General features: G+C 66.3%; 1 protein-coding gene across 8 annotated transcripts; it reads left to right on the top strand.

Moving 5' to 3' along the window:
- The first annotated feature begins 342 nt into the window (after positions 1 to 342).
- WFS1 (wolframin ER transmembrane glycoprotein) lies at positions 343 to 26,977 on the top strand. Of its 8 annotated transcripts, none has more exons than XM_035713968.2 (8): positions 343 to 518; positions 12,222 to 12,493; positions 17,453 to 17,535; positions 17,778 to 17,922; positions 19,074 to 19,244; positions 20,577 to 20,657; positions 22,464 to 22,609; positions 24,662 to 26,977. In XM_035713968.2, exons 2-8 carry the CDS (start codon positions 12,223 to 12,225, stop codon positions 26,468 to 26,470), a joined length of 2,706 nt encoding a protein of 901 aa, XP_035569861.1. In that variant the 5' UTR covers positions 343 to 518; position 12,222; the 3' UTR covers positions 26,471 to 26,977. The 8 variants fall into 8 exon arrangements, with proteins under 8 accessions (XP_035569861.1, XP_025306440.1, XP_025306441.1 ...); XM_025450655.3 differs by lacking the exon at positions 343 to 518 and adding an exon at positions 5,727 to 5,876 and having other exon boundaries at positions 12,222 to 12,433; XM_025450656.3 differs by lacking the exon at positions 343 to 518 and adding an exon at positions 5,727 to 5,876.

Here is a 26,977-nt window from a genome sequence, read left to right as displayed (position 1 = left end):
CTCCCCCCTGGGCATCCCTGCCCCCCAGACATCCTTGCCCCCCTGGGCATCCCTGTCCCTGGGCATCCCTCCCCCCGGGTAGCCCTCCCCCCTGGGCATCCCTTCCCCCTGGACATCCCTGCCCCCAACATCTGCACTCCTGGTCCTCTGGCCTTCGGGCATGGACCCCAAGTGTACCACAGCTCCCCCGGGTCCCCGGAGTGCAGCTGGCGCCTCGTGGGACTTCTCGGCCTCTGCAAGCCCGTGAGTGAGTCCTGCGGGTACGTGCCTGTACTTGTCATCGTGGATCTCTCCCCGGATGAGGCCGACCAATGAGCAGTGACGAGAGCTGGCGTGGGTGGCGTGAGGGACGGAGTGGCCGTGTCGGAAGGCGCTTCTCTTCTTGCAGAGCATTTGTCCATCTTCTGCCTCCAGTTACCTCTGGGTTGTTGGTGTTCTTTTATCCCACGTGACACTTTGCAATGTGCTTGGTGACTCACTACCGGCCATTAAGTGGCATTAACTGTCTGCCTTCAGAGGTGAGTAATGACGACTCAGACCCGTGGGCGGCTCGGCCCCCAGGCGAGATGTGGGTGCCCGCGGGGGTGGAGGTGCAGGCAGGGGCAGGTGCGCAGGGCTGCGGAGCCTGACGTCCCCCCAGTCCCGGTGACACGGGGCCGCGTAAGCAGCACCAAACCCTCCACCAGGGAGCTGCTGGCAGGACACGGGGGGTCGGGGGGACAGGGGGAGCAGAGGCTTGGGAGCCGGGGGCGCTCCTGCTGGTGCGTGAGCCTGGGAGCCTCCTGCTCCCCCGAAATGGGAAGGAGCCCCCTGGTCAGTTGTGGCACCGAGACGATCCACTGAGCCCACTGAGCCGGGAGGGCAGGAGCCTCCTGTCCTAAATGCAGCCAAGGGTGGTCAGGACCGCGTCCAGCGGGGTGAGGGGGTGGGAAGGGGGCCTGTTAGAGCGCCTGGGCCTTGTTAACCCCTGGTGTGGCTCCCCTCTCGCCGCGTCCCCAGCGTCCTCGCAGGCCCCAGACCTCTGCTTTGCTGGCCTAGCAGGCCCGGCTGTACGGTGGCCCCAGAGCGTGAGCCCGCGTGGGCACCCCGTGGGCTGTAGTACCTGCACAGATCACGGGGTGACTCAGGACGTGTGAGGGGGCCACCCGTCCAGGCAAAGGGGGCCGGTGCCTGCTGCCCCATCACGGAGGCCGCAAACCACTCCGGGGGGGCCCGCCCTCCAATATGTGGACCCCAAGCCCGCTTGCCGACGGGTGGACCTGCCGGGCCCTATGCCAGCTCCTCGGCGGGTGATAGAGGCCCCGTGGTCTGACGCGTCACCGCCTATGAAAGGTTCCTGCTGTGACAAATGCGCACCACCCCAGGAGCTCACCCAGCAGGACTGCATTTGTCACAGTGCGGAGGCCCGAGGTCCAGCCAACCCCCAGGAGCACCCGTGCAGTCCTCAAACTCGGTGACTCGCTGGTCCTTCCTGTCCTCAATAGCACAGCCCAGGGCTTGGCCCTGCGGGGGAGGGGACAGGCCTCCTGCCCTGCTCTCGCGTGCCCACCTACATCATAAACGCAGGGGGACACAGATAAGCAGCTGGCACAGGTGAGCGCAGGGGCCACAAGCGTGGTTTGCAGGGTGAGGGCGGGCTGGAGGTGCAGGGGGCAGTCGAGGCTGTGGCGCAGACCCGTAGGCCGTCCTCTGCCCAAGGCCGTCCTCTGCCCGCAGAATGCTCTCCTCATCTTTCTTTCCTAAGGATTTCAACTGATTAGGTGTGGCCCACCCACACTGCAAGCAGTGATCGGTTTTACTCAAAAGTTTACTGATTCGGACGTTACTCTCACCTAAAAGGTGTCTTCGGGGCAACGTCTAGGCTGCTGTTTGACAGAGCTGGGTACCATGGCCCGGCCACCGCAACACAGAAACGCAGCGCCTCACACAGAACGCAGCACGTCACGGCTGCCGTACTCCTGGTACGTTCAGATCCACGATGTTGGGCCTCTGTGGACTGCCCCTTGCACCGTTGCCTAATATCCCTGTTCGTCCCTGTGAACGCTTTCGGTCTTGAATTCCTCCTTGGAGGCCACTGATTGGCCAGTCTTGTCATTTTTGAATTTCAATTTTCAGATGTTGTGCCCTTTGACCTCTACTTCTCATCAGTTGGGGAGCATTTACTGTAAACAACACTTTATTGGATTTTTAGTTTTACCCCAACCTTACAGGCTTTTGATGGAAAGTTCAGCCTGTTCCCTTTATTTAAAAAAAAAAAAAAAACGAAAGCCGACATGCGTGGTTTTATTTATTTCGCTTCCCTTTGTGTTTACCTGGACTGAACTTTGTTACCGCTGTCATTTCCTCCTTCCTTAATTTCGCTTTCCTGCTCACTCTCTACACCGCCGGCCACCCACCCCCTTCCAAATGCAGAAGTTCTATTCTGCTTTTTTTCCAGGACTTGCCTCTCCCAGTTCCTGATATTTATAATCACACTGCTTCTCCCCCGTGATCGTGATTGCAGGAACAGGCGCAGTGGCCGCAGCCCCAGAGCCTCCCCTGTCCCACCCGGTCCCCTGCCCCGGCGCCTGCCCTCACCCAGCAGCAGATGCAAGGGAAGGGCTCCACTGCCCCTGCTCCTCCGACCCCAGGGGCGGCCGAGATTGCTTCTGTGTTTCCTCCCAGACGCAAGTGGGTTTCCCTGAGAGTACGTGGCACAGATTTCAAGAATCCTTACTTAGCGATTATGGTACAAAACCCCAAGCATATTTAGATAAGCCTGAGTATTCTGCAAGGCTCACAGCTCACCACCATTTCCTGTTCTCCGCTCCGCTCTCTTTCACCATCTCCGCTGTAGTTGACTTGGCGACCGGACCTCCCGCAGGGACCCTCTGTGCGTCTTGGTCTTGCTGTGGGGATATTTTCCATCTTGTTCCCCAGCAGAGGAATTCATTATAGCGTGTGGGGGTGGGGGGGGGAGGCTTGTTGATCAGATAAACGGAGTCCCTGGAAGTTGTTCTCAAGTCCCGCAGGAGCTAGCACCACGCTGACTCTCCTGCCTTCGGGTGTCACTGGTTCTTTTTGGAACTCTGTAGGACTCCCTCCCTTTCCGGGACGGTAGAGCTTCAGCCCCAGACACGCGCCTCCAGCCTTTCTCGCACTCCCAGCCATGCGGCTACGCCTCCTGGGACTGCCCACAGCCCCTCGCTTTCCCCTGGAGGATCTCCACATGCTTTTCCTCCATCTCGGAAGGTATTTGCTCCACGTCATCAACCCATTTGCTCATTTTCCTTGCCTCGAGGGTTGTCCTTCTGAACCTGCCTGTGACTCCAAGCAGCAGGTTAAGTGCCTCCAGGCTTGGCCTGGGCTGCTTGGCCCTTACCCTTCCTCTGCTTATGAGACCCCTCAGAGGGGAGGGTCTTGGCTTCTCTGGGCTGTGTGAGGCCCGTAGGGACCGGGCGTGGTGGTCACCCCCCCCATCCCCCCCCCCCCCAGCCGCCCTGGGTGGAGGAGGAAAGAGTCGGCAAGGCACTCCCAAGTCCCTGGAGGAAGGCCGTCTGCCCCAGCCTCCCGGGTGTGAGGAGGCCTGCCGGCCCCCAAGCCTGGGCTGCCTGAGTTTTCCGGGTGGGCCCCCATCCTGCAGGCTGAAGGGGATGACAGGCGGGAAAGAGAGTAGACGGGAAATAAAAGAGCTCATCCCGTGGGTTTTCAAGGAGCCTAAGGAGCCCAATAGACGACTGAGAGAGCAGATGCTTTTCAAAATTAAAAAAACCTGAGAAGTCTAGCCTCACTAGTTTCCATGGGAATGCATACGACAAAGGCAAGGAGACCATTTGTCACTTACTGTAGTGGGAAAAGGGTAAACCAGGTAGCTCCCCGTGCCAGTGTGCACCCCTCAGCGGTGCGCCGGAGACAGTAGTGAGAGATGGGTTTTGGTAAAAATGTACCTAGAGACCTGATAAAGCCTATCAGGATCAGAGCTTCTGTTTCCAGGACTTTGCCCTACTGAAGCAGGCATGTGTGCACACGTGTGGTGTCACCGCAGGGACCTTTGGAAACCCCTTCTTCAATATGCACCGATCCCAAAACGTGGACAGTAATAGTCCTTGAGTGATTTCTTTCTTCTTTCTACCTTTTGCAATTCTCCAAGTTTTCTGTCATCAGTACATTACAAGAGGCGGAAGATTTCTATGCGGCGTTGGGCAAATAACCTTCTATGCCTGAACCTCAATTTTCTGATCCATGAAAATTAGCCCCATGCCACTTGCCTCAATGCCACACTCATTAAGGATGCAGTGAAAACCCTCAATGCGTGAAAGGCCCCCAAACTGAGAACCTGGGGCGGAGGAGGTGCTGCTCGGTACCCATTTCCTTCCTTCCCCTGTGGGCCTCAGAGCCTTGGATGAGAAGGGGGGCAGCTGGAGCATCAGATGAGGTGACTATTAGGAACCACGCGGCTCTGACGAAAGCCCTCGGGGCTGTGTGTTCTGTGTATACAATCCACCCTCAAAACCATCTGGGATGTTTTGGCTCCCCACCTGTTGGTGACATATCTCTGGCAGTCACTCTGAAACGGGTTCTGTAATGATGACCCAGGACAGGCATCAAGCTTGGCTACAAGGACCAGACACAGAGCAGATGCAGCCCTCCCCCCGGGGTGGGGGTGAGCACCAGCCAGGAGAGCCTGACTCGGGGATAGACCTTCACCCCCACCTGCAAACTACACCTTCTCAGACCTAGGGCACCACCGAAAGAGGAGGGTTTCCAAACTGCCTGAGCCTTGCACCATCCCCGGGGCTGATGTGTTAAACAAATCTCGTAATTACCTTGTAAAAAGCGTGCATCTAACTCCGTGCATTTAAAGCTGCACTTGGAAAAAAAAAAGAAAAAAGGAAAAAAAAAAGCTGCACTTGGTGACTTGCACACATTTAAACGGGCCATTTTCTCTATCCCTCCTGCTGAATGAGGGGAGCCCTCTGGGTCTCTGGCAGGGCTGGAGCTAAGCGGTGAGGTGCCCAGCAGGCCCTGTTAATGTGGCCATAGAAATGATCATGAGGGGCATCCCTGGGGGGCTCAGCTATTTGTTGCCGGCTTCGGCCCAGGGCGTGACCCCAGGGTCCCGGGATGAGTCCCACATGGGGCTCCCTGCATGGAGCCTGCTTCTCCCTCTGTGTCTCTGCCTCTGTCTCTCTCTGTCTCTTATGAATAAATAAATAGAATTAAAAAAAAGGAAGAAAAGAAATGATCATGGACCTGAAGTTGGGGACGTTGGGGCCAGAGAGGTGGGTGAAAGGTGGCCCGAGTCTTGTGCAAGGGCCCAGCCACCTGTTAACAGATAGAGAGGCCAAGGGGCCTAGATCTGAGCCTGCCGCCTCGGGAGGGGGCGGGGCCTCGGGTACGTGGGGGCGGGGCCTCACTGGCGGGGGCGGGGCCGGGGCGGGCCCTCGCTGGGTGGGGCGTGGCTGCAGCCAGGCGGGGCGGAGCCGGGGCCGACTCGGTTCGGAAATTTTCGCTGTGGGCGGGTCGGACCCGCCAGGGAGCGGCCGGCGGCGGCCAGGCGAGGCGCCCCGTGATTGGCGGAGGCGCGCGGCGATTGGCAGGCGCGCCGGCCATTCCGCGGGCCGAGCCGGCGCCGCGTCTTCCGAGCCGCGTCGGGAGTGGAGGTCGGCCCGAGGCCCCGCCCCCGCGCTGGCCCCGCCCCCGCGCTGGCCCCGCCCCCGCGCTGGCCCCGCCCCCGACCCGCCCCGTGGGGGCCGCGCTCGCAGGCGCTCCCCGCCGCTCCGCTCGCGTCGCCGGCTCCGCAGGCCCGTCCGCTCCACCCCGGGGCGTCCGGCTCTCGCGAGCAGCGCCGCGGCAGGCCCGGAGCCCGAGGGCGTCGCGCGGCCCACTCGCGGCCGGTGAGTACCCCGCGGCGGGCGGCGGGCGCTGGGAGGACAGCTGGGAGGCGCCGCCCGCCGCGGGCCTCAGTTTCTCCACCTGCGCAGCGGCCCCAGCGGGTCCCCGGGAGGCGGGGGCGGGGCCTGCCGGGGGAGGGGGCGCCCTCGGGCCTCGTGGGGCCCCGCGGCTCCGAGCACCGGGAGGCGGCGGGGCGGGGGTGGGGGGACCCAGGGCGCCCCGGGGGGTGGGGGGGGCGGGGGAGAGGGCGAGGGAGGGGGAGGGGGTCCCGCCCGCACAGCCCGGCGGGGGTCAGGGGGTCAGCGCGGCGCGTCCCGTCCCCGGGGCCCCTCCCGCTGCGGGGCGAGCAGGGGCAGCGCAGGGGCGGCGAGGCCCGGCCTCCCTCCTCCACGTTGGTCCTGTCGTGACAGGTGGAGACTTTGGGAGGGATGTCGCCCAGCCCTGGGGATGCGGGGAGCAAATCCCCCAGCTACGGGGTGTGGGCCTTTGCAGTGTCAGGGGAGCAGGAATCAGAGCCCCAGGGGCTGGGGTCAGCGGGGCAGCGGGGGCGCGGGGAGGCTGGGGCCTGACCAGGAGGAGATGGAGGAGGAAGCCCGGCCCCGCCCCTCACCTTGCACAGTGACCCCTGGCCCCCGGCCTGCTCGCAAAGGGCTCTCCCTGCTGCCGGCATCTGTCACTTGCGGGTCCTCGGGCACCCTCTCTGCTGCCCGTCAGGGAGCCTCGTCCACAGAAGCCCCGGGGCAGGCTCCCCGCTGTCCAGTCCTGGCCCCGCGTCCCCAGGGGCTGAGTCTCAGGGCAGCCCCAGGTGTCTGACCCGAGACTTAGAGGAGGGCTCCTCATATTTCTGCTCCTTAGGGGCGCCGTCCCCCACGCAGATGGACCTCTGAACACAGGGAGGGATGCTGGGAGACCCCACACCCGCTTTCCCAGGACGGAAGACTGTGTGGAGGGCTCCTTGCTCACACCTTCCAGCCCCTCCTGCTCCAGAGCTGGACAGGCCCCAGGGGCTGGCGACAGAGGGGTCCCCGGCTCACCCGTGGCCCAGGGGTACCCGAGCTCTGGGACGGACACCAAACCAGGGCCAGGATGATGATGCTAAGGATCATAGCAGGGAGGGAGCTTTATATGGCTCCTGCCCTCTCCCACGTCCCCAGCACTGAACGAGGCACCGCTGCTGTGGCCCCAGCCACAAGCCAGGCCGCCCCGCCCCCCTCCCCCACCACGTTCAGTTGCGGACACTCTCCTCTCTTCTGGGCCCAGAGCCACAGGCAGATGCCCGCCCTGGACCAGGCCTCCTTAGCTTCCCCCGGACAGTCACCGGCCCCTTCCCTGGTGTCCCCGCCCTGTCCCCACACACCCCAGTGGTTCTGTAACTTTCACTTCCCTCTGGGCACCGTCCTCCTGCACTCCTGGCCCCACGCTGCACTCTGGCTCCGAGGCACGGCGCCCATTCAGGCCCAAGGCTCCTGCCTCAGCTGCCCACACTCCCGGGGGTCACTTCCCAGCCTTCCGCCCCTTCCTGGCCACGTCGCAGGTCACTCTCCCTCAGCTGCCTTTTCTTCTGGGCAGTTCCCTGTTGGGGTGCCCACACTCCTCCGTTCCTCCTTCCTGCCATTCTTGCCTGCCTCACGCCTGCTTGTCCTGAAGGCTGAGTCAGGGCCTCCTTCCTCCGACCCTACCTTGCTTCCCAAAGCTGAGTGAGAACCCCCCTTGGGGTGCCTGCGCCCCAAATGCTGCTCCGTCTTTGTAGCCACCTGTTTAGGTGTCCTCCCCCTGGGCATGAGCTGCTCAGAGGCTAGCCCTACAGAAGCGCTCTGGGGCAGGGAGGCCCAGCACAGTGCATAGCAAGGGGTCGTCCCGCAGTCCGGGTGTGCTGACCCGCCGGGGCCGAGTGCAGAGCAGGGGCCGGGCGTGCAGCACGGGCTCGGCCCCTGGGCGTCGTGCATGGCTGTCCTTGACCAAGGGTTGGGCATTCCCTCCTGCTTCCCACTTTCTGTGAACTTGGCACATTGAGTGGAGTCGGAATGTTCCTTGCTTGGGCCCTTAATACTCTGGGGCAAAAATAGGTATCTGGGAGCCTCCAAGGGCTCTGTGCCCTTGTCTTGAGGAGCAGCCCTGTGCCTGGGGCTGGGCTGGGCCGCGCTGGAGCAGACCTCCCAGACCTTGGGAACCCCCAGCCCTTTCACTCAGGGCTCAGGCACAGATGTGTTTTAAAATCTACTTTGTTTTAATTTCCTTTTTTTTTTTTTTAAGATTTTATTTATTCATGAGAGACACACACAAAGAGGCAGAGACACAGGCAGAGGGAGAAGCAGGTTCCATGCAGGGAGCCCGACACGGGATTCGATCCTGGGACCCCGGGGTCACGGCCTGAGCTGAAGGCAGATGCTCCACCGCTGAGCCCCCGGGGGCCCCCAACTTTGTCTTAATTTCCAAAGCCGTATACAACTGTTAGAGAAAATTAGGGAAATACGTTTAGGAAAAGAATAGACTAAAGCCGCGCATCATCCGTGCACCCAGAGAGAGCCAGTCCTAACAGGCCAGGGGGCACCTTCTTTCCTCTTTTCTGCAGGGAGCTTTTTCCTTTCATTCTCAAGACACTGGAGGATAATTCTCAGGCTGCTTTAAATCCCGTTTAACAGTGTTGTACCAACAGCCGGCTGCACCTGGAATGTTTGTGTACAGGTCGCGGTGACGGTCTGCGGAGGTCGCCGCGGGTGGAGGGGCTGTAAGGAGCAGGGGTGCCCCTCTGCATGGTGCCGGTTTGCCCGAACGCCTGCGAGCGTCCCCGCCTACTTCCCTGGGCTGGGCTTCTGGTTCGAGGCTCTGGCCAGAAGGCACTCAGCAACCTCAGAGCCTCAGGGCCTCAGAGGTGGGCTGCCCCCTCCCCCACCAGGGCAGCAGAGTGGGGCCTTGCTGCACACGGGTTAGAGCCTTTGGGGCAGAAGGCCACGCGTGGTCACTGTGCTGCACGTGTCCAGAGTCGCGCGGGCGGCAGCTCCTCAGCCGAGCTCCGCGGTGCCGGTAGTTTGTGTTTTGTTGGGATAAAAATATGACTTGGTGCTCACGGGGAAAGAATGCCAGCACTTTGCTTCTCTGGATCTTGCACAGTGACAGGCTCCGAGCGACGCCGCTCTGGCCGCAGGCGGCAGGGGGTGGGCTGCCCCCCTCTGCGAGGGCTGCGGGGATCTACAGGAAGATGCGCCTGTCCTGCAGCCGCAGTCTGGGGCCTGGGGGGGCTGCTCAGTCACACGCAGGGCCCCATGTCGCCCAGCCGAGGCTCTTCCCAAGGCCGGGCCGTCCCTGGTGCGGGCAGGGCAGCGGGTGTTCTAGGTGAAGGCAGGTGCCCCTGCCCTCAGGGTGCCCAGGATCACCAGGGAGAGAGCTTGTTATGGCAGGGAAGGCCAGACACAGCGAGTGCGCGGGGGGACAGCGTGTGACCGTCCCCGTGACCCCACCGTGCAGCGACTCGTCTTGTTGACCTTCATGTGAGAGGCTCTTCTGACTAACTCAGAGAACCTTCATGCCTTCCTACTCACCAAGATTTTACTCGAACTGGTCGCTTGACCGCAAGCGACGTGGGACCCCAGCCCGCAGGCACCTGCGCGTGCCCTGCGCCCCAGAGGATGGGTTTCTACGCACGTGCCCTGGTTCACCCCCCGGGAGATCCAGCCTGGGTCGGGGGCGCTGGGTGCTTTAATGTTTTAGGGTCTGCGGACCGCATCCTCGCCCTCACACCCTCAGTCCCCGGCCCGACACGGGGGTGTTACCCCCTCGTGCAGACCAGGAGGCCGAGGCGCACAGAGGCTGAGTGGCCCTGGGCCCGGGCACAGTGGGACTCGTGTCCCGTTGGCCCGCGCCATCCCTCCCGCCCGAGGCCTGGGGGCCACTACCCGTGGCAGAGGACCTTCCAGGAAGCAGGCCCAGGGCCCTCGGCTCGGCCGGCGTGGGAAGAGGGGCTGGCGTGCGGGGCGGATGGAGCGGGTGGGAGGCAGCTGGGGCTGGAACGCAACAGCCCCCACCTGGATACAGGCTCTGCGTGGGATTCCGGCTCCACAAGCCCACGGCCGCCAGCACGGCTCCACCTTCCCCACCCGCGTTTCCTCATCCGTGAAACAGGCCGAGGTTGGATTGAAGCTTAAGCCGCCTGCCCGTCAGGCACACCAGCTGGCAGTGGTGCCTGTACCCCAGGCTGCATGGGACGCCCCGGGAGCCCCCAGACACGCACCCATCCCTGCTGCTATTCATGATGCGGGGGCCTGGCACAAGTGGCCGTCCCCAAGGCCAAGGGGGTGGTGCTTGGCCTGGGGGCGGGGGCCGGGACTGGCCCCGTGGGGCCTACAGAGCAGACAGACGTGCTTGCCACCTTGCGTTGGGGGTGACCCGCGTGGCCCGGTGTTCCCGCCCACACTGGCTCCACACGTCCACGCGTGCGGCTGAAGCACGGGGTTTACGGGAGTCGCCTCTGTGTTTGGTCCCTAGGGCCTGCGGCCGGGGGGCGGCTGGGAGCAGCGAGCTGATGGCAGGGGGCTCCTGGGGCTGCCCGTGTCCCCACCACGCCCCAGGATGTCGCAGGACACAGATGCCATCCCTGGGGGCAGGAATGCCCAGACTGAAGTTTGTGGGGTTGTTCGGTGGACGCAGATCCCATGTTGGGTACCCACGGTGGCTGGGGGACAGGGCGGGCAGGGCCACATGGCGCCTGGGCCCCTGCCCCTTCCTGCGTGACAGCCGTGGGCCGGAAGCCCGGTGGGCCCGCAGCGTGGCAGCTGGTGATGGAGCCAGGCCCGGGTGCCGCCTGCCGCGTCCAGTGTCATCTGGTCCTCGCAGCCCCGCACTGGGACACTTGTCCTGCCTACGTGGCCTGCCTGGCCTGCCGGGACCGCAGGGCAGCCCTCTCCCTGCTCCGCGCTCACGCTCCTGGGCTCGGCGACGAGGGCGGCCTTGGCCTTGATCCGGGGCGGCTCGCGGTGTCTTCTCAGAGTCTGACGGGCCACCCCGGGCCCGGGCACACGTTTCGCCTGAGTGCTCAGGGGCGCCTGGCCCCAGGTCCACCCGCCCGTGGGGCTCCTCCTCGAGCTTCCAGCTGGCTCTGTGTCCCTGGTGCTTCCTGCCATTCTGCCGTGGGGTCCCCTGACTGAGCCCCGCCCGGGTCCCCGAGGGCCGCAGAACCCTCATTCCCTGTTCCTGGGCCTCTGCCTGCACCAGGCTGCGCACCACTCACCTGCCCAAGCCATCAGCGGGCCCTCCTCCCACCCCTCCTCCCACCCCTCCTCCCCACCTCCCCGCCTCCCTGCCTCTCCCTCCTCCCCACCTCCCTGCCTCCCCCTACCCCTCCTCCCACCTCCTCCACCCCTCCTCCCTGCCTCCCCCCACCCCAACCCCTCCCCTCCTCCCTCTCCTCCTCCCACCCCTTCTCCCCGGCTTCCCCCACCCTTCCTCCCTGCTTCTCCCCACCCTCACCCCTCCTCGCCACCCCTCCTCCGCATCTCCCTGTACCCCTCCCCCCCCCAGCCCCCCAGGCCTCCCCTCCCATCCCTCTTCTCTGTCTTCCCCTCCTCCCCATCTCCCTGTACCCCTTAACCCCTTCCAGCCCCCCAAGCCCTCCCCTCCTCCTCCCCTCCCCACCTCCCCTTCCTCCCTTCCACTTACCTTCTAACATTTATGAACTTTTTCTCTGTGTTTGGTTCCTTCTGGGGGCTCCAAGGTCATCCTTCCCGCCCTCCCTCAGGCTTCTGGTGAAGGCTCATGACCCTCTGTGGCCCGTGGTTGCAGCTGCATTTCCTGTCCCCAGCGCCATCTTCACGTGGTGCTCTTTCTGTATCCCTGTTTCCTTCCTCCTCTTGTCAGGACACTGGTCATGGGATCGGGGCCACCCACAACCAGGGTGATCTCATCCCAAGATCCTTAATCACACCTGCAAGTAGGGTCACTTTCATGGATGGGGGTGGACATACGACATGCAGGCCACCCTTCCGCCCGGAGCCAGACACCGTGCTCAGCTCCGTGTGGAGCATCTCACTGGAACCTCACAAGGTTGCACCGTTCCTGCCACTCAGACGAGGACACTGGGGTCGCATGGCGCGTGCCCGGTGAGGCTGGACTCCAGGCCTCGGGATGGAGGGCCCAAGCTCATGACTGCTGTGGGGCCTGTAGAGCCGGTGGCCTCGAGGGAATTTCTTCCCTCGGTTTCCTCATCTGTTAAAGTGGGAAGGTCTAGGTGACTATTGTGAGGTCAAGGGAGATCCCTCATAGACCAGGAGGCAGCCCCCACCCATCCCTTTCCTGTCCCCTCTCCAGCTGGGCCTGGCACCTTATGTCTGACCCTTGGCTTTTCTCTCGGGCAGGATGGACGCCAGCACCCCCCCTACGAGCCCCTCTGGCCCACAGCCTCCACCACCGCAGCCCCAGGCCCGCTCGCGGCTCAATGCCACTGCCTCGGTGGAACAGGACGAGAGGGGGGCGCCCCGTGCTCCGGGACCAGACGCTGCCAATGCGGCTGCCCCCGCTGCAGCCCGGGCCCCAAGTGCTCGGAGCCAGGAAAGGGCGGACAGAGCAGGTAAGGGGCTGGGGCTGCAAGCTGACCATCCTCAGTGCCACCAGCGCTGCGTGAAGCCAGGTGAGCGAGCGGCGAGTCCGGCACGTGGCCTCCTGCGGGGCAGGTCCCTCGGGCCCTCCCGGCGATGAACAGCCTGGGGCCTAGCAGGTGTCACGGTCCTGTCTTATCTATGACGTGACAGCTCAGCGCCGACCTGCACATGCCCTGGGCCAGCAGGCGGTCCCCACCAGGACCACGGGGGGCAGGAGGGCAGCCCCTCCATGCGGGTCCCACCCAGTGTGGGGAAGCCCATGTACCCCTGCCCATCATGGCCACCCCTCAGGGCCGTTGGGCCAGGCAGTCCCCTTGGTCCGGGAGCAGCAGGGACACTCCCCTCTGGGACCAGCTGCCACCTGGAGTCGCCTGGGTCCAGGTCCCCAGTGCCCTGTGGATCACTGTCCTCCATCCTCAGGCCGGGCTGCTTGGGGCAACCCCCACCCAGGTCTCTGCTCCCCTAGGGACCTTCCAGAGGCAGGGGTGAGGTGGTGTGAGGACCGGAGTGGGACAGAGGGTTCACGGAGCCCCTCGGTGAATCTGGGCAAGGTGCTAGGGCTTGGTCATGGGGCCCCTTGGTGAATCTGGGCAAGGTGCTAGGGCTTGGTCATGGGGCCCCTTGGTGAATCTGGGCAGGGTGCTAGGGCTGGGTCATGGGGCCCCTTGGTGAATCTCGGCAGGGGTACTAGGGCTTGGTCATGGGGCCCCTTGGTGAATCTCGGCAGGGGTACTAGGGCTTGGTCATGGGGCCCCTTGGTGAATCTGGGCAGGGTGCTAGGGCTTGGTCATGGGGCCCCTTGGTGAATCTCGGCAGGGGTACTAGGGCTTGGTCATGGGGCCCCTTGGTGAATCTGGGCAGGGTGCTAGGGCTGGGTCATGGGGCCCCTTGGTGAATCTCGGCAGGGGTACTAGGGCTGGGTCATGGGGCCCCTTGGTGAATCTGGGCAGGGTACTAGGGCTGGGTCATGGGGCCCCTTGGTGAATCTGGGCAGGGTGCTAGGGCTGGGTCATGGGGCCCCTTGGTGAATCTCGGCAGGGGTACTAGGGCTGGGTCATGGGGCCCCTCAGTGAATCTGGGTAGGGTACTAGGGCTGGGTCATGGGGCCCCTCAGTGAATCTGGGCAGCGTGCTAGGGCTGGTTCATGGGCCCTTCCCTGAATCTGGGCAGGGTGCTAGAGCTGGGTCATGGGGCCCCTCCCTGAATCTGGGCAGGGCACCAGGGCTTGGTCAGGCCTCCATCCACCTCCTGCTCCCCAGCGCAGCCCTCAGTGGCCACGGGCGGCACAGGTGAGTCAGGTGTGCCCCGACCCCAGCCGGACACAGTCGGGGGGCCGCAGAGGGAAGCCTAGGGCTGGGAGGGCTTGTGCTCTGGTCCCCGGGGCTGGGTGGCGGGACCCTGCTGTGTGGGAACAGGGGAGGCCCGAGTGAGTGAGTGGGGGGGGCTGGCAGGAAGGGGCGCTCCCCCGGTCCAGGGTGGGGTACGGCGGGGCCCACGAGCCCCGGGCCCCCAGTCCAGGTGGGGGGCTCAGGAGGATAATGGGGCTGCGTCAGGCCTGTCATGGAGACACAGCCGCTGGGGGGAGCCGTCGCCCCCCAGCCGCCACTGACACTGTTCCTGCTCTAGGGGCCGCAGGAGGCAGCGCTTGGGCCTCACTTGGGCACTTCAGGCCTGTGGCTCGTGGGGAGACAGTCTGGTACCACACGCCTTGGGGTGCCTCACCCCACGATTTCCCTGCGTCTTCCTGTCGCCCTGCCTGCCAGGCGCCCGCAGGCTCCCATTCCCACGTGGGGCTCTTGCCGGCCCACCCAGAGCTCCGGTCCTGCTGCCGCGCCTGGGGTGCTAGAGCCCGGCACCCAACACGCGGACTCTCAGTGGGAGCAGAAATGTCCCGAACTCCACTCTCCTTGCCGTGCATGCTGCCAGCCGACCAGGCGTCGGGCCCTTCTGTGCAGGGGCTGCGCCACGTGCAGGCAGGGAAGTGGGCTGTGGTCTGTGGTGTGGGCACCTTGGGGTGTAGAGTCCACGCTGCGTGTGGCGCTGCCCGCGGTCTGGCTCCAGGGCCAGCTCTCCGTGAGCCTCTCCCAGCTGGGCCCCCCCCCAGAGCTCGCGTCTGTCCCCATGCACCGCGACTCACAGGTCGTCGGGCCTTGGGATGGGCCAGGAAGGGCCAGCGACAGCCGCCGTGGGACCCTTGGGCTGCGTGCCCTTGAGGGAGTCAGGAGGCCGCAGGCACCCGCGTGTGCATCTGTGAAGGGCGAGAGCACCGCAGCCGTGAGGAGTCGCGCGGGGGTCGCGCCGGTGCCAAGACTGTGCGCGTCAGGTGACATTCCTCAGGCCCCCGCGCATGCAGGCGGGTGCTGAGTCGGGCCCCCACCCCGCGGGCACCGATACGCTTCCTGAATGTCCCCAGGCCGCCTGGCCCCGGTTCAGACCTCCTGGGACCCCCCCCCACGCCCCGAACTCCTGTTTGGTAACTGGTGTTCCCGTGAGCTCGGGGCCGTGCGTGTCCACCTCCCGTGTGTGCACACGTCTCCCGGGAGAGCCTTGTTGGCTACAGCCCAGCTGTGAGCACGTGTTCAGGAGCCGGGGTGCGGCTGCTTTTGCCACGTGCTCCATCCCCGCGGGCGCCCAGGACGCGGGGACCCCCATATCCCTAGGCTTGGCAGGAGGCCTTGCTCCCCCAGATGGCCTGCACGGTTGACATAGTCCAGCACCCTCTGCCCCAGGCCACACCTGCGCTGCCCTTTTTCCTTCCTCTAGAGGCCGCTGCTCGAGACGACCGCTGCCAGCTCAGCAGTGCGCCCGTGCCGCTCAAGCCCCCAACAAGCACCTGCTGTGGGCGTCTGTGTGTACCCCGTGGCCGGCCCTGTCCCTGGTCCCCGTCATACCCCCTCACGGCGGCCAGTGCGGGAAGCTCTGTGTGGCCCCATGTAGAGACGACGACGCAGAGGCACAGGTGTGCCCCAGTGGCCAACGCTGAGTGACCCGAGGCTCCAGGTTAAGGGTGGCCGCGCCCGGCGGAGATGGAGCCTGGTGGCCTCGGGCCTGGGGCTCCCCTGCACAGGTCACATGGGGCCACGGCCTGGTTTATTCCAGAAACGCGGCCTGTCCTCGGGTGCTCTGGATCCCTGCATCTCCTTGAAAGGTCACCGTGTTCTCCGCTGTTTCCGAGGCCTCCGGGCCGCTGAGGGGTCCTGACCCGGGGCTCTCGGCCACACACGCCTCGCGGCTGCCGAGTACAAAAGCCAGGGCTGGAAACACACTTGGTTTCAATCTGAGTGTGCAAACGTCCCGGGAGGGCAGTCAGGACTGCAAGTTTCACATAAGAGTCAGGAAACAGCGGTGGCCTGTTGGCCGCCTGTCCCCAGGAGCAGGAGAGACACCAGCCTGGCGGTCCTGCGGGGTGGGGTCCCACTCCGTGTCCTCCGTGTCCCCGCCAGCCCTGCACAGCCCGAGAGCGCGTGCCCCTGCTCCTTCCTCACCTGCATGTCTGCACGGGCAGGGAGTAGCCAGGTAGGCACCTCCAGGTCCCAGGGAGCGGGAGTGAGGCAGCACCACCACCCAGCTGGGCCCCCTGCATTAGCCCCTGGCTTCTCTAACTCAGTCAGACAAACCCGGGGGATGGCGAGAGCTGGGTCCCACCCGGCCCTTTCCTACAGCACCACCCCCACCCCCCAACCCTTTCCTACACCCTCCCTCTCCCCATGGAGGCGTCCTGGGCGGGCCTGGGGTCCAGGCGGGTACAGGCGGGTGCAGGAGGTGCAGGGGGAGGCAAAAGCTGAGCTGGCACTGCTGCCTGAATTCGGCAGGTCGTGCCCGCAGGTCAGGTGCGCGCCCCTCTCTGAGCCGCGCCTGGCCGCGCGGTTGCATGGGGAGCGAGGGCCCGGCGCCCGTCCTGCCCCTCCCACCCCCGGTCTGCGGGTGCTGACCGCCAACCAGGGAAGACGTGGCCTCGGTGGCTCAGCCCCAAGGCCCCGGGCATGAGGGAAGGGCGACGCGCCGAGGCCACGCCGGGCAGGGCCAGGCAGCGCGCAGTCCCGGGGCACAGGGCGCCCGCTGTGTTCCGGCCGCGCCTCTGCAGGCCCCAGGGAGACACGGGCCCCAGACGCTGGGCTGGGGGCCCTGGTGAGAGGCCCGGGGGAGTCCACGGGAAGCCGGCCCTTGGGGGGTGGCACAGACTCCCGGGGTGAGGGGCGCGTCCCTGCTGAGCGGGAGGCCTGCAGTGAGGTGAGCGTGCGCATCCCACGGGTACCTGGGGTGCCCCGGACCTGCCACCCGCTGAGGAGGACCGTGGGCCCCGGACACGGACGGGGACACAGCCTCTGTGCTTCCTGCCCGAGGCCACTGTGGCCCCTAGGGCTGTGGGGCCGGGCTCCCAGGGCCCTGCAAGTCAGAGGCCGCCTTGGGAGGCGGACCGCAGCATGCCCTGCATGCTGGGACCCTTCGGGGAGCGCAGCCGGACCTGCGAGAGAACAGCCCAGAGGAAAACACACGCAAGGGTTGGCGGCACCGTGGGAGGAGACTGGGGGACGTGGGGGGTGACACACAGCCTGCAGCTGAGCGCGGCCTCCTGAGCCCTGGGGGGTGCTGTGGGCGCCATGGTTACCGTCCAGCGTGGGGCCCGTGTAAGCGTGCATCTGAGTGTGTGCACCGACGCTGACCTCCCAGGGCCACGGGACGCCGACGCTGTCTGGCAGGCATGCGCCCGTGTTCACCAGGGCTCAGGTGCCCCGTAGGTCTGGGCTTCCACGCCGGAGCCGGGATCTTTCTGGAGCCCCCCCTGAGCAGGCCTGTGCCCGGGGTGAGCGTGGGCCCTTCCTGCCGCTCAGAGCTGCAGCCGAGGTTTGGCTGCTGCACTCCAGGGCGCCTGTGTTGCCCGAAGGCCGCGTTCCAGCATATTCCGTCCACATCCACCCGAAGTCAGTGACGGCCCGGGTTGGCTGTGGCCTGCAGGCCTGACGCACTCCTGTCTTGCATTACTCAAGGGCCCATGAAGGCAGATGTGGAGGTGCCCTTTGGAGACGTGCTGGAGAGGGCCAAGGCAGGGGACGCCAAGGCGCAGACGGAGGTGAGCCCGCGTGCCGGGGCCCAGCCCTGGGAGCCGGGGGCCCCTCTGGGGGTTCCTCCCAGCCCGCCTGGGGCTCCCCCTCCTCCTCCGGGAAGCCCTCCGTGCCCCTCCTGTTGGCCAGGATGGGGCCACACCATCCCTGGGGTCCCCCACGGGCTAGCGGGCGCAGATGCCACGGGGCTCCCTGGCCCGGACACACACGGGGCACCTTGGGGTGAGGCTTCAGTGGGTTCTTGCCGCAGGCGGGGAAGCACTACCTGCTCCTGGCGGGCACCGGGGACGAGGAGCTGAACAACTGCACGGCTGTCGACTGGCTCATCCTCGCTGCCAAGCAGGGCCGGCGCGAGGCTGTCAAGCTCCTGCGCAGGTGCCTGGCCGACAGGAAAGGTGGGTCCGCGGGAAGTCGCGCAGGTGCCCGGCCCCAGGGGCGCGGCTTGCCCATCAGGTGACGGCGGGGAATTCCCGGGGAAGTCCGCACTGCTCGGCAAGAGGTGCGGATCCGGTTTCGCCATGGTTGGCGGTGCATGCCATGGGCCGTCCCTGGGCGCGTGTTGGCGTCCTCAGCGCCCCGAGGAGGCGCCGCAGCAGAGCCCCCGGACGGCCAGCTCCTCGGTGCGTCGGCGCGAGGACCTGGCCCAGGTCAGGATGGACCTCGTGGCCGCCCGCATCTGGGGGCCACAGGCGGCGGAGACCATCGCTGTGGGAGGAGTGGGCGGGGGCCTGAGGCACGGGGGCCCTTCTGCTCCAGGAGCTTCAGGCTCGGGGAGATGGGAGCGCGTGTCACCAAGGGTTTTTTTAAACGACTTTTCCCCAGGCCGGAAAACTGCTTTGTGTTTGTTGTATAAAACTTGGAATATAAGTAAACAGGACACAAATGAGCCGTGACTTTGAAACGCAGACAGAAATGTTCTGAGTTTGCAGTATTTTCTCCTGGTTTGTATCATGTATTTAAGAGCCACGTTATCATGCAGAATCCCCATTCTTTGGAAGTGGGGCGGATGCCTTTGAGAGCGCGGGACGGCGGGTCTCCGTGGGCTCCCGTCCTGGGCAGGAGCAGGGGCTTTGCGCTGCCACTGGCCCGAGCCAGTCCGTGCGGCCCCCGCGGCTGCGGCCGGCGGTTCCCCGAGGCCGGGAGGGAGCCCGTGAGGCCCAGCGGAGCACGCGTCCTGCAGGGGGCCGGCCGGGGCCCCACGTGCCCCCCACACCCCCCTTTGTCATACCACGTGCTTCCTGGCCTGGAAAGAAATGGACGCTCGAGGGGATGACTTGGAAGATGTTTGGAAGGATGGAAAGCCCTGTCCCTATCTCCGGCCTCACTGTCCTGGGTGGGGAGCACCGACAGCCCTGACAGTGGGGGGCGGGGGGGGAGGCAGCTCCAGCGCCTGCGGGACCCGGGCCCACCTCCCTCTGCGGTGAGCCGTCTCCTCGGGAAGGGCCGGCTGTGCAGGACCCGGATTTCCCAGCCGCCCTGGGGGGACGGAGCCTGGGAAGTGGGGGGACGAGGCGGGATGAGGCCTGTGATGCCTCCTGTGTCATAGGCATCACTTTTGAGAACGAGCAGGAGGTGAAGCAGCTCTCCTCTGAGACCGACCTGGAGCGGGCGGTGCGCAAGGCGGCCCTGGTCATGTACTGGAAGCTCAACCCCAAGAAGAAGAAGCAGGTGGCCGTGTCCGAGCTGCTGGAGAACGTGGGTCAGGTCAACGAGCAGGGTACGTGAGCCTTACGGGGCTGGGCCCCCCGCGGGGACCTCTGGGCTTCTCTGCTGGACACAGGGGGCTCCCCTGGGAGCCTACATGGGGTCCTGGGCAGAGACCCCCGAGTCCCCTCTAAGGCCCAGGCAAGCCCCTCTGGGTGTCGTCCTGTCCTGGGGGTGGCCTTCCCAAGCCCTGCTTGAGCTCTGGTGCAGTCCATGGGCAGAGCCACGGAGCTGGTCCTTCTCGGGGTGTCCTGCTCCTCTGGCGGGGATGGGGCGCAGTAAGAGGTGCGGCGGGGAGCGGGTCCCCGGATGCCCGGGCTTGTGGGGCACTGAGCCCACCGTGGCTCAACGGCCTCCCTGAGGCAGGCCTCCCCCAGCCTCCGCACCAGCGGCCAGCCAGGAGGACAGGAGGACAAGAGGACAGGACGGCAGGGCAGCGGGCGCCCGGCCAGGAGTGGCCGCCCCATTTCCTGGGGCCCGACCCAACTGCCTCTGCGTCCCTGGGGGAGCATCCGCCTGCAGCCGTTGAGGAGGGATTTGTGCCCAGGGCCCCGCCCAGCCTTCTCTGGCCCCCCAGGGCTGCCCTCTGCCAACAGCACAGCAGCAGGGGCGGCCGCTGGGGAAGCCTTTGCCCCCCCCCGCCCCGGGTCTCCGGGCAGGACCCCACCCAGCTAGACCCGCCAAGGACTGGCCTGCTCCCGGGCCGGGGTGGGGGACACTGCTGGGGTGAGCGCAGGGGCCCCGGAGGCCGGGGCTCGGGGGGCAGCACCCTGCAGAGGTGTGCCTGATGGGGCAAGGTTGGGGCTGCCACTGTGAGGTCCCGGAGCTTGCGGTGCCAGCTTGGGCCCCTGCTGCCCACGCGCCAGGCCGTTTCTGTGGCCCTTGGCCTCTGTTGCTCACACGCCTCCCGCCCGAGCCAGGCCTGCAAAGGCCCCGTGGTGCCCGGCCTCAGGAGGACCAGGGCTTGCCGGGCTGGGGCTGTGGCAGGTGGTGACTGCGACGCGAGGAGAGGATCCTCCGGTCCGGGCTCAGCACTCAGCTGCCCGACGTGGGCGCCAGGGCTGGGGGGACAGGGACAGGCCTGGTGGGAGCCCACTGTACTCCAGGGGACAGGTGTGCCGGGGGACACGGCCAGCAGAGGTGTCTGGGGATGAGTCATGCCGACCAGGGCACTTCTGCATGTCAGCGCAGGGTCAGCCTCGGGGCTGCAGGGTCCGAGCTGGCTGCCAGGGAGGTGGCCCCGACCGGCCCGTGGAGGACTCACAGAGGCCCCGGGGTCCCCAGACCCACAGCTGCCCTGAGAGGACTTACCTGCTTAGGTCGTCCATCTGTGTGTCACTTGCAGAGGGAGCGGCACAGCCGGGCCCCATCCCCAAGTCCCTCCAGAAGCAGAGGCGGGTGCTGGAGCGCTTGGTCAGCAGCGAATGTGAGTATGGCCTCCGGGCCCGCACCCGTGACCCCTCTGGCCAGGCGCCTAGGCCTGCGACCCCAGGCACCACGTCCACTCCCCGCTGCAGGGTCCAGACCTGGGGTCTGGGAGGCCTGATGGGTCCAGCCCGGTGGGGGCCGTGGGTGTTCTGGGCGGTGGGACCTGGCCCCTGCCCAGCGGATGCACCCGGTCCCAGCAGGGCCGCAGGACAGTCCGTGCAGGACAGCGGGACAGGGCGGTGTGTGGGCGCCAGGGGGGCCGAGCAGGTCAGCAAGGATAAGGAGGCAGTTGGCCCCGGAGGGTCGGGGAGGGCGCGGGGGCACCCACAGGGGCGGGGGGCGTCCAGGCGGGAGACGACCTCACGTGCCCCAGGAGCAGCGGCCCAGCCGTGTGGACACACAGCTCTCAGGGTCCGGCACCCGTCCCGGAGGGGACCACACAGGAGGGACATGGGGCTGCCCGGCTCCTGCCCGTGCGCTCAGGCAGGCCTGGCTTCCTCCTGGTGCTGAGCCCACGGTGATGGTGGGAGTAGGGAGCCGAGCTGCAGCCCCAAGAGCTCCTGGGGCGCACGGACTGTGCAGAGGGCCCCCCCCACCTGGCTGCTCAGCAGGGTGCCCATCCCATGTTGTATGGCCTCCCTGGGGTGTTGGGCCGTGGGCGTCACGGACTCACCTACCTACTCCGTTCGGGGAGGCAAAGCGCTGTGGGATGCCGGACAGCGACAGAAGCCAGCGCGCCGGACCATTCTGGGCGGTCGTCAGGCCGGGTCACCAGGAGCCCAGGTGCTCTCGGGGCGAAAGCCCTGTGCCCACAAGCCCGTGGGGTGGTGCCCCCGAAGGAGCCCAGCTCCACCCTCTCGACCACCCCTCCACTTCCTCGGGCCCCTGGAGCCAGACGGTCAGGGTCGGGGGCCGTGCGGCCCTGGCAGGCGTCCGTGGCGGGGTGCTCGGTGCCCACCAGCAGGCCAGCTCCCCTCCGGTGCAGTTCTCCGCCCTCCCCACCTGCTCTCCCAGCAGCTGCAGGCGTGTGCTTACTCCTCTCCTCCCAGAACCAAAAGGAGGAGACACCACCCCCCTCGTTCCCATAGCAACCCGCCCAGTCCTGTGCTCCCCTTGGGCCACGGCAGGCAGGGGCTTCTGCAGCCCCCGGCTCCTCTCCTCTCTTGGCCCTGCCCTTGCCATCCCACCAGCACGGCTCTGTCCCAAGCTCTGCTGACCTGTCCTCGGGCCCCGTGCCTCAGCGGCCACCAGACACCAGATGCACAGCCCGGCCGGGCCCCTGGGCCCCGTCCTCCCGCTGGTCACCTCGAGGCATTTCAAGCCTCACCATCCACCTGCCCCTGCGCCCTGTGTGAGGTCTGGGGGTCTGGCAGTCAACTAGGCCAGGAGCCTGGACAGGCAAGCGCTGGGCTCACACGTCCCAGCTTCTGGCGCGCAGTAGGCCGTCGGGCGCGTGCTGAGCGGAGGGTCGGCAGGGCCGTGAGGCCAGGGCTGGGACGAGGCAGCAGGAGGCGCTGGTGGTGAGGGTGGCGCAGGGCCCGGGGCAGACCCTGGGCTTGAGGGCCAGGGCGGGGGTGTGGGGTCAGCGTGGCAGCAGGTGGAGGGCGCGGCTGGAAGCCGTCTCGGCTGCCCCTCTCCTTCCGTCCGCCCGTCCTCGCCCACTGTCTGTCTGTCGGGACAGAGCTTGCCAGGCTTCACCCTCCGCCGGGCCTCAGCCTGCACTCCCTGGCTGGCCGCCCGCTCGCGTGGGGTGGCCGGGTGCTCGCAGGGTGGGCGGACCCTGTGCCCTCTGTCTCGTGCCCAGCCAAGAGCCACATAGCGCCGGACGACTTCGTGGAGATCACCAAGAAGTACGCCAAGGGCATCATCCCCGCCAACCTGTTCCTGCAGGACGACGACGACGACGAGCTGGCCGGCAAGGGCCCCGAGGACCTGCCCCTGCGTCTGAAGGTGAGTGGGGCCGGGGGCTGTCAGCACCCGCCCGCCTGGCCTCCCCCGCGCCTGGGCCTGCCCTCCTCTGGGGCCCACGGCTTGTAAGGACCGTCCCCACGTTGTCCCTCAGATGCTTCCCCGCGCCTCTGCAGGAGGAAGGGCCGTGCTCTCCTGGAGGGGCCCGGTGAGCCTGGGCTCCGAGGCCGGGGCGCCGTCCTGCCCTGCGGCTGGCTCCTGCTCCTTTCTTAAAAACGTCTTTTATGGTCAGGGAACAGCCCGTTGTAATTTGCTGGACCTCGTCCGCGGGACAGTTCTCAGTTTCCCAGTTGGGGCCCTGAGAGTAGGGCTTGGACGGAAGCTCCTGGGGCAGAGCTGGGGCCGCGGCCCAGTGGTCCCGGCACCTCGCTGCACAGACATAGGCAGGACACGGCGTTCCACAAGCTTCACGGTCATTTTTTAGACGTCTCATTCCTCTGTTTGACAGAGCACGCTTGCAGAAGCAGGGGGAGCGGCGGGGAGCGGCAGGGGCAGCAGGCTCCCCGCAGAGCAGCGCGGGTGGTTGACATGCTGACGGGGAGCCCCAGTTCCCGTGCAGGGCTGCAGGTGTGTCCGGGCGTCCGGGTACCTGCACAGAGGGCCCAGGAGCCACAGCGGCCCGGGAGCTGCGGTGCGCAGCTGGCGCTCAGGGACCCCCGCCGGCCGTGTGGCCCTGCCTCCGTCTGGTCTGGTGGGCGGCACAGGTGCGCACTGGTCACCTGTGAGGTGGAGGCTGCTCCGGGCGGGCGGGAGGGTGTGGTCGTCAGCTGGGTCGTGCGGGGTCATCGGCCGGGGTGGGGGGTGGTTGTCAGCCGGGGTGGGTGGGGAGTCGTTGGCCGGGTGCTCGTTGGCTCGAGTCCTTGCCTGTTCCAAGGCAGGGAGCAGGAGGGCTGTCACCAGGGCCCTAGACGGAAGGTGGCTGCGCACACGGGTGCGTGAAGACAGGCTCACACATTCCCTAGTGTTTTAGGCCCCCATGTGCGCCCGGCTCCCCGCCTCTGCAGAGCGCACTCCGGTTCCTCCCAGGTGTCGTCTTCTCAGGCTGACATGTGACACCCCGTGCTGGTACAGTCACGTGGTCGTGCCCACCCAGGACGCCCCCAGGTTCTCCAGGCTGTGGCAGAAGTCGTCACGCCCCTGAGGGGGCTCCAGGCACCATCCAGGCTCCCCTGCCCCCCCGTGGGTGGTGCTGTGCCCTTGGGGACCCGCTGCCGCCCCTGCAGACCCCATGGAGGGCCAGCACCTGCGCCCCTGCCTCGCTTCCCCGAGCCCAGCAGGGCCACACCCCTCAGAGTTGTGCACGGCGCTGGAGCCCGGCCCGGGTGTCGGAACCGCCCTGCCCCCTGCCCTGGGCGGCCCCCCTCGCCGCCCCCCATCCCCCTTCGTTCTGTGCTGCGCAGAGGTCTGAGGGTCGCCCCCGCCCTTTGCACCGGGTGCAGGTTGTGGCAGTGGCCGTCGGGGCTGAGCGTGGGGCAGCACGGCTGCGTGCAGGTGGCGGCCAGTCTGCGGGTCCTCAGGGTCCCGGTCACTAGCCCGCTAGCCCACTAGCCCACTAGCCTGCGTGGCTCCCTTGCCCTCAGGGATGAACCCCGTCCCCCACAGGTCACGCTGGCCGAGCCCTCCTCCTGGCTCCCCACACCCGCTGCCTGCCCGGGGACAGTGCAGAGCCCTCCGCGGGCTCCCCTGCCCTTAGCCGACACAGGGGCAGGGGGCCAGGGGCCGAGGCTCGGGGCACCCTGGTTGCGGGGGGCCCACCCGACGTGCCTGCGGGTGCTGAGGTCTCCAGGGGACGCTGGCTTGCAGGAGTCTGCACACCCGGCAGGTTGGGACGGGAGGGGGGCCAAGGATGGGCAGCAGAACCTGCAGCTCCGGTGCAGCTGGGGGACGGGCCAAGTGGACCGGAACGCGGGGACCCGCTGGGACCAGGGGACCAGGGGCCCAGGGGTGGTGGGCTCCCGCGGTTGGCAGAGCGCCGAGGGCGACGGGGCTCGGGTCGGCGTGCATCACAGCTGGTGTCCGTGTCCACACCTGCAGATGGTCAAGTACCCGTTGCACGCTGTCATGGAGATCAAGGAGTACCTGATCGATGTGGCCTCGCGGGCGGGCATGCACTGGCTGTCCAGCATCGTGCCCACCCAGCACATCAACGCCCTCATCTTCTTCTTCATCATCAGCAACCTGACCATCGACTTCTTCGCCTTCTTCATCCCGCTGGTCGTCTTCTACCTGTCGTTCGTCTCCATGGTGATCTGCACCCTCAAGGTGTTCCAGGACAGCAGGGCGTGGGAGAGCTTCCGCACCCTCACGGGCCTGCTCCTGCGCTTCGAGCCCAACCTGGACGTGGAGCAGGCCGAGGTCAACTTCGGCTGGAACCACCTGGAGCCCTACGTGCACTTCCTGCTGTCTGTCTTCTTCGTCATCTTCTCCTTCCCCATCGCCAGCAAGGACTGCATCCCCTGCTCTGAGCTGGCCGTCGTGTCCATCTTCTTCACCGCCACCAGCTACGTGAGCCTGAGCTCGTCTGCCGAGCCCTACACCCGGAGGGCCCTGGTGACCGAGGTGGCCGCCGGCCTACTGTCCCTCCTGCCCACCCTGCCCTGCGGCTGGCAGCACCTGAAGCTCCTGGGCCAGACCTTCGTCACCGTGCCCCTGGGCCACTTGGTCGTCCTGAACGTCAGCGTCCCCTGCCTGCTGTACGTGTACCTCCTGTACCTCTTCTTCCGCATGGCGCAGCTGCGGGGCTTCAAGGGCACCTACTGCTACCTGGTGCCCTACCTGGTCTGCTTTATGTGGTGTGAGCTGTCCGTGGTCATCCTGCTCGAGTCCACCGGCCTGGGGCTTGCCCGAGCCACCGTGGGCTACTTCCTCTTCCTGTTCGCGCTCCCCGTCCTGGTGGCCGGCCTGGCGCTCATGGGCGTGCTGCAGCTTGCCCGCTGGTTCCTGTCGCTGGAGCTCACCAAGGTGGCCGTCACTGCGCTGCTGTGCAGCGTCCCCCTGCTGTTCCGCTGGTGGAGCAAGGCCAGCTTCTCGCCGGTGGCCATGGTCAAGTCCCTGACGCGGAGCTCCGTCGTCAAGCTCATCCTGGTGTGGATCACGGCCATCGTGCTCTTCTGCTGGCTGTATGTGTACCGCTCGGAGGGCATGAAGGTCTACAACTCCACGCTCACCTGGCAGCAGTACGGCTTCCTGTGCGGGCCCCGGGCCTGGAAGGAGACCAACATGGCCCGCACCCAGATCCTGTGCAGCCACCTGGAAGGCCACAGGGTCACATGGACGGGCCGCTTCAAGTACGTGCGGGTGACGGAGATCGACAACAGCGCCGAGGCGGCCATCAACATGCTCCCGCTCTTCGTGGGCGACTGGATGCGCTGCCTGTACGGCGAGGCCTACCCGTCCTGCAGCCCCGGCAATGCCTCCACGGCCGCGGAGGAGCTATGCCGCCTGAAGCTCCTGGCCAAGCACCCCTGCCACATCCGCAAGTTCGACCGCTACAAGTTCGAGATCACGGTGGGCATGCCCTACAGTGGCGCCAACGGCTCCCGCGGCCCAGAGGAGGACGACGTCACCAAGGACATCGTGCTGCGGGCCAGCGGCGAGTTCAAGGACGTGCTTCTCGGCCTGCGCCACGGCAGCCTCATCGAGTTCAGCACCGTCCTCGAGGGCCGCCTGGGCAGCAAGTGGCCCGTCTTCGAGCTCAAGGCCATCCGCTGCCTCAACTGCATGGCACAGCTGTCCCCCGCCCGGCGCCACGTGAAGATAGAGCACGACTGGCGCAGCACCGTGCACGGCGCCGTCAAGTTCGCCTTTGACTTCTTCTTCTTCCCGTTCCTGTCGGCCGTGTGAGCCCGTCCCCGCCCGCCTCCCCCGGGCCGCCCAGCTGAGCGTGCGCCTGTGCCCACCGGCCTGCGGACACCTCTGGTCGCCGCCCGTCCCGGGCACCAGCACCACAGGAACTGCCTGCAGCGTTGGGAGTCGACGTGGCCGAGAGCTGGCGGGGAGAGCACCTTCCAGGGGAGGCCCCGCCCACCCGCCCCTTCACTGTCCTGCACCGCTGGCGTCTCTTATTTATTGGGTCACTGCTAAGCTTCGACAGCTGTCTGCCGGAGCGGGGCTGGGGCAGGCAGGGGGCGGGGAGGGGAGGGGCGGCTCTGGGCGCTTGGGGCTCGAGGGTCAGCGTGCAGACGAGGGGCCGATGCACCCAGGATGGGGACTTGGACATGGGAGGCACCCGCGCCGTCCCCTCCTGCGCCGTCCCCGCCCGGCGCTCAGAAGAGTGTGGCCCTGCTCCATGCCGGACACAGAACGTCAAGGTCCAGATGCAGCTGAAATAAAAACACTTCACGAAACCTA

Source organism: Canis lupus, chromosome 13 (assembly GCF_003254725.2).
Source record: "Canis lupus dingo isolate Sandy chromosome 13, ASM325472v2, whole genome shotgun sequence".
NCBI classification, from domain to species: Eukaryota; Metazoa; Chordata; class Mammalia; order Carnivora; family Canidae; genus Canis; species Canis lupus.
Note: the sequence above shows the minus strand (reverse complement) of the source record. Positions and strands in the feature narration are given on the sequence as shown.

Coding starts and splice junctions, on each gene's coding strand:
- WFS1 (XM_035713968.2), top strand. CDS start 12,223: ATGGACGCCAGCACCCCCCCTACGAGCCCCTCTGGCCCACAGCCTCCA. Junction 17,536..17,777: donor ACGCCAAGGCGCAGACGGAG/GTGAGCCCGCGT, acceptor TTCTTGCCGCAG/GCGGGGAAGCACTACCTGCT. Junction 22,610..24,661: donor ACCTGCCCCTGCGTCTGAAG/GTGAGTGGGGCC, acceptor CCACACCTGCAG/ATGGTCAAGTACCCGTTGCA.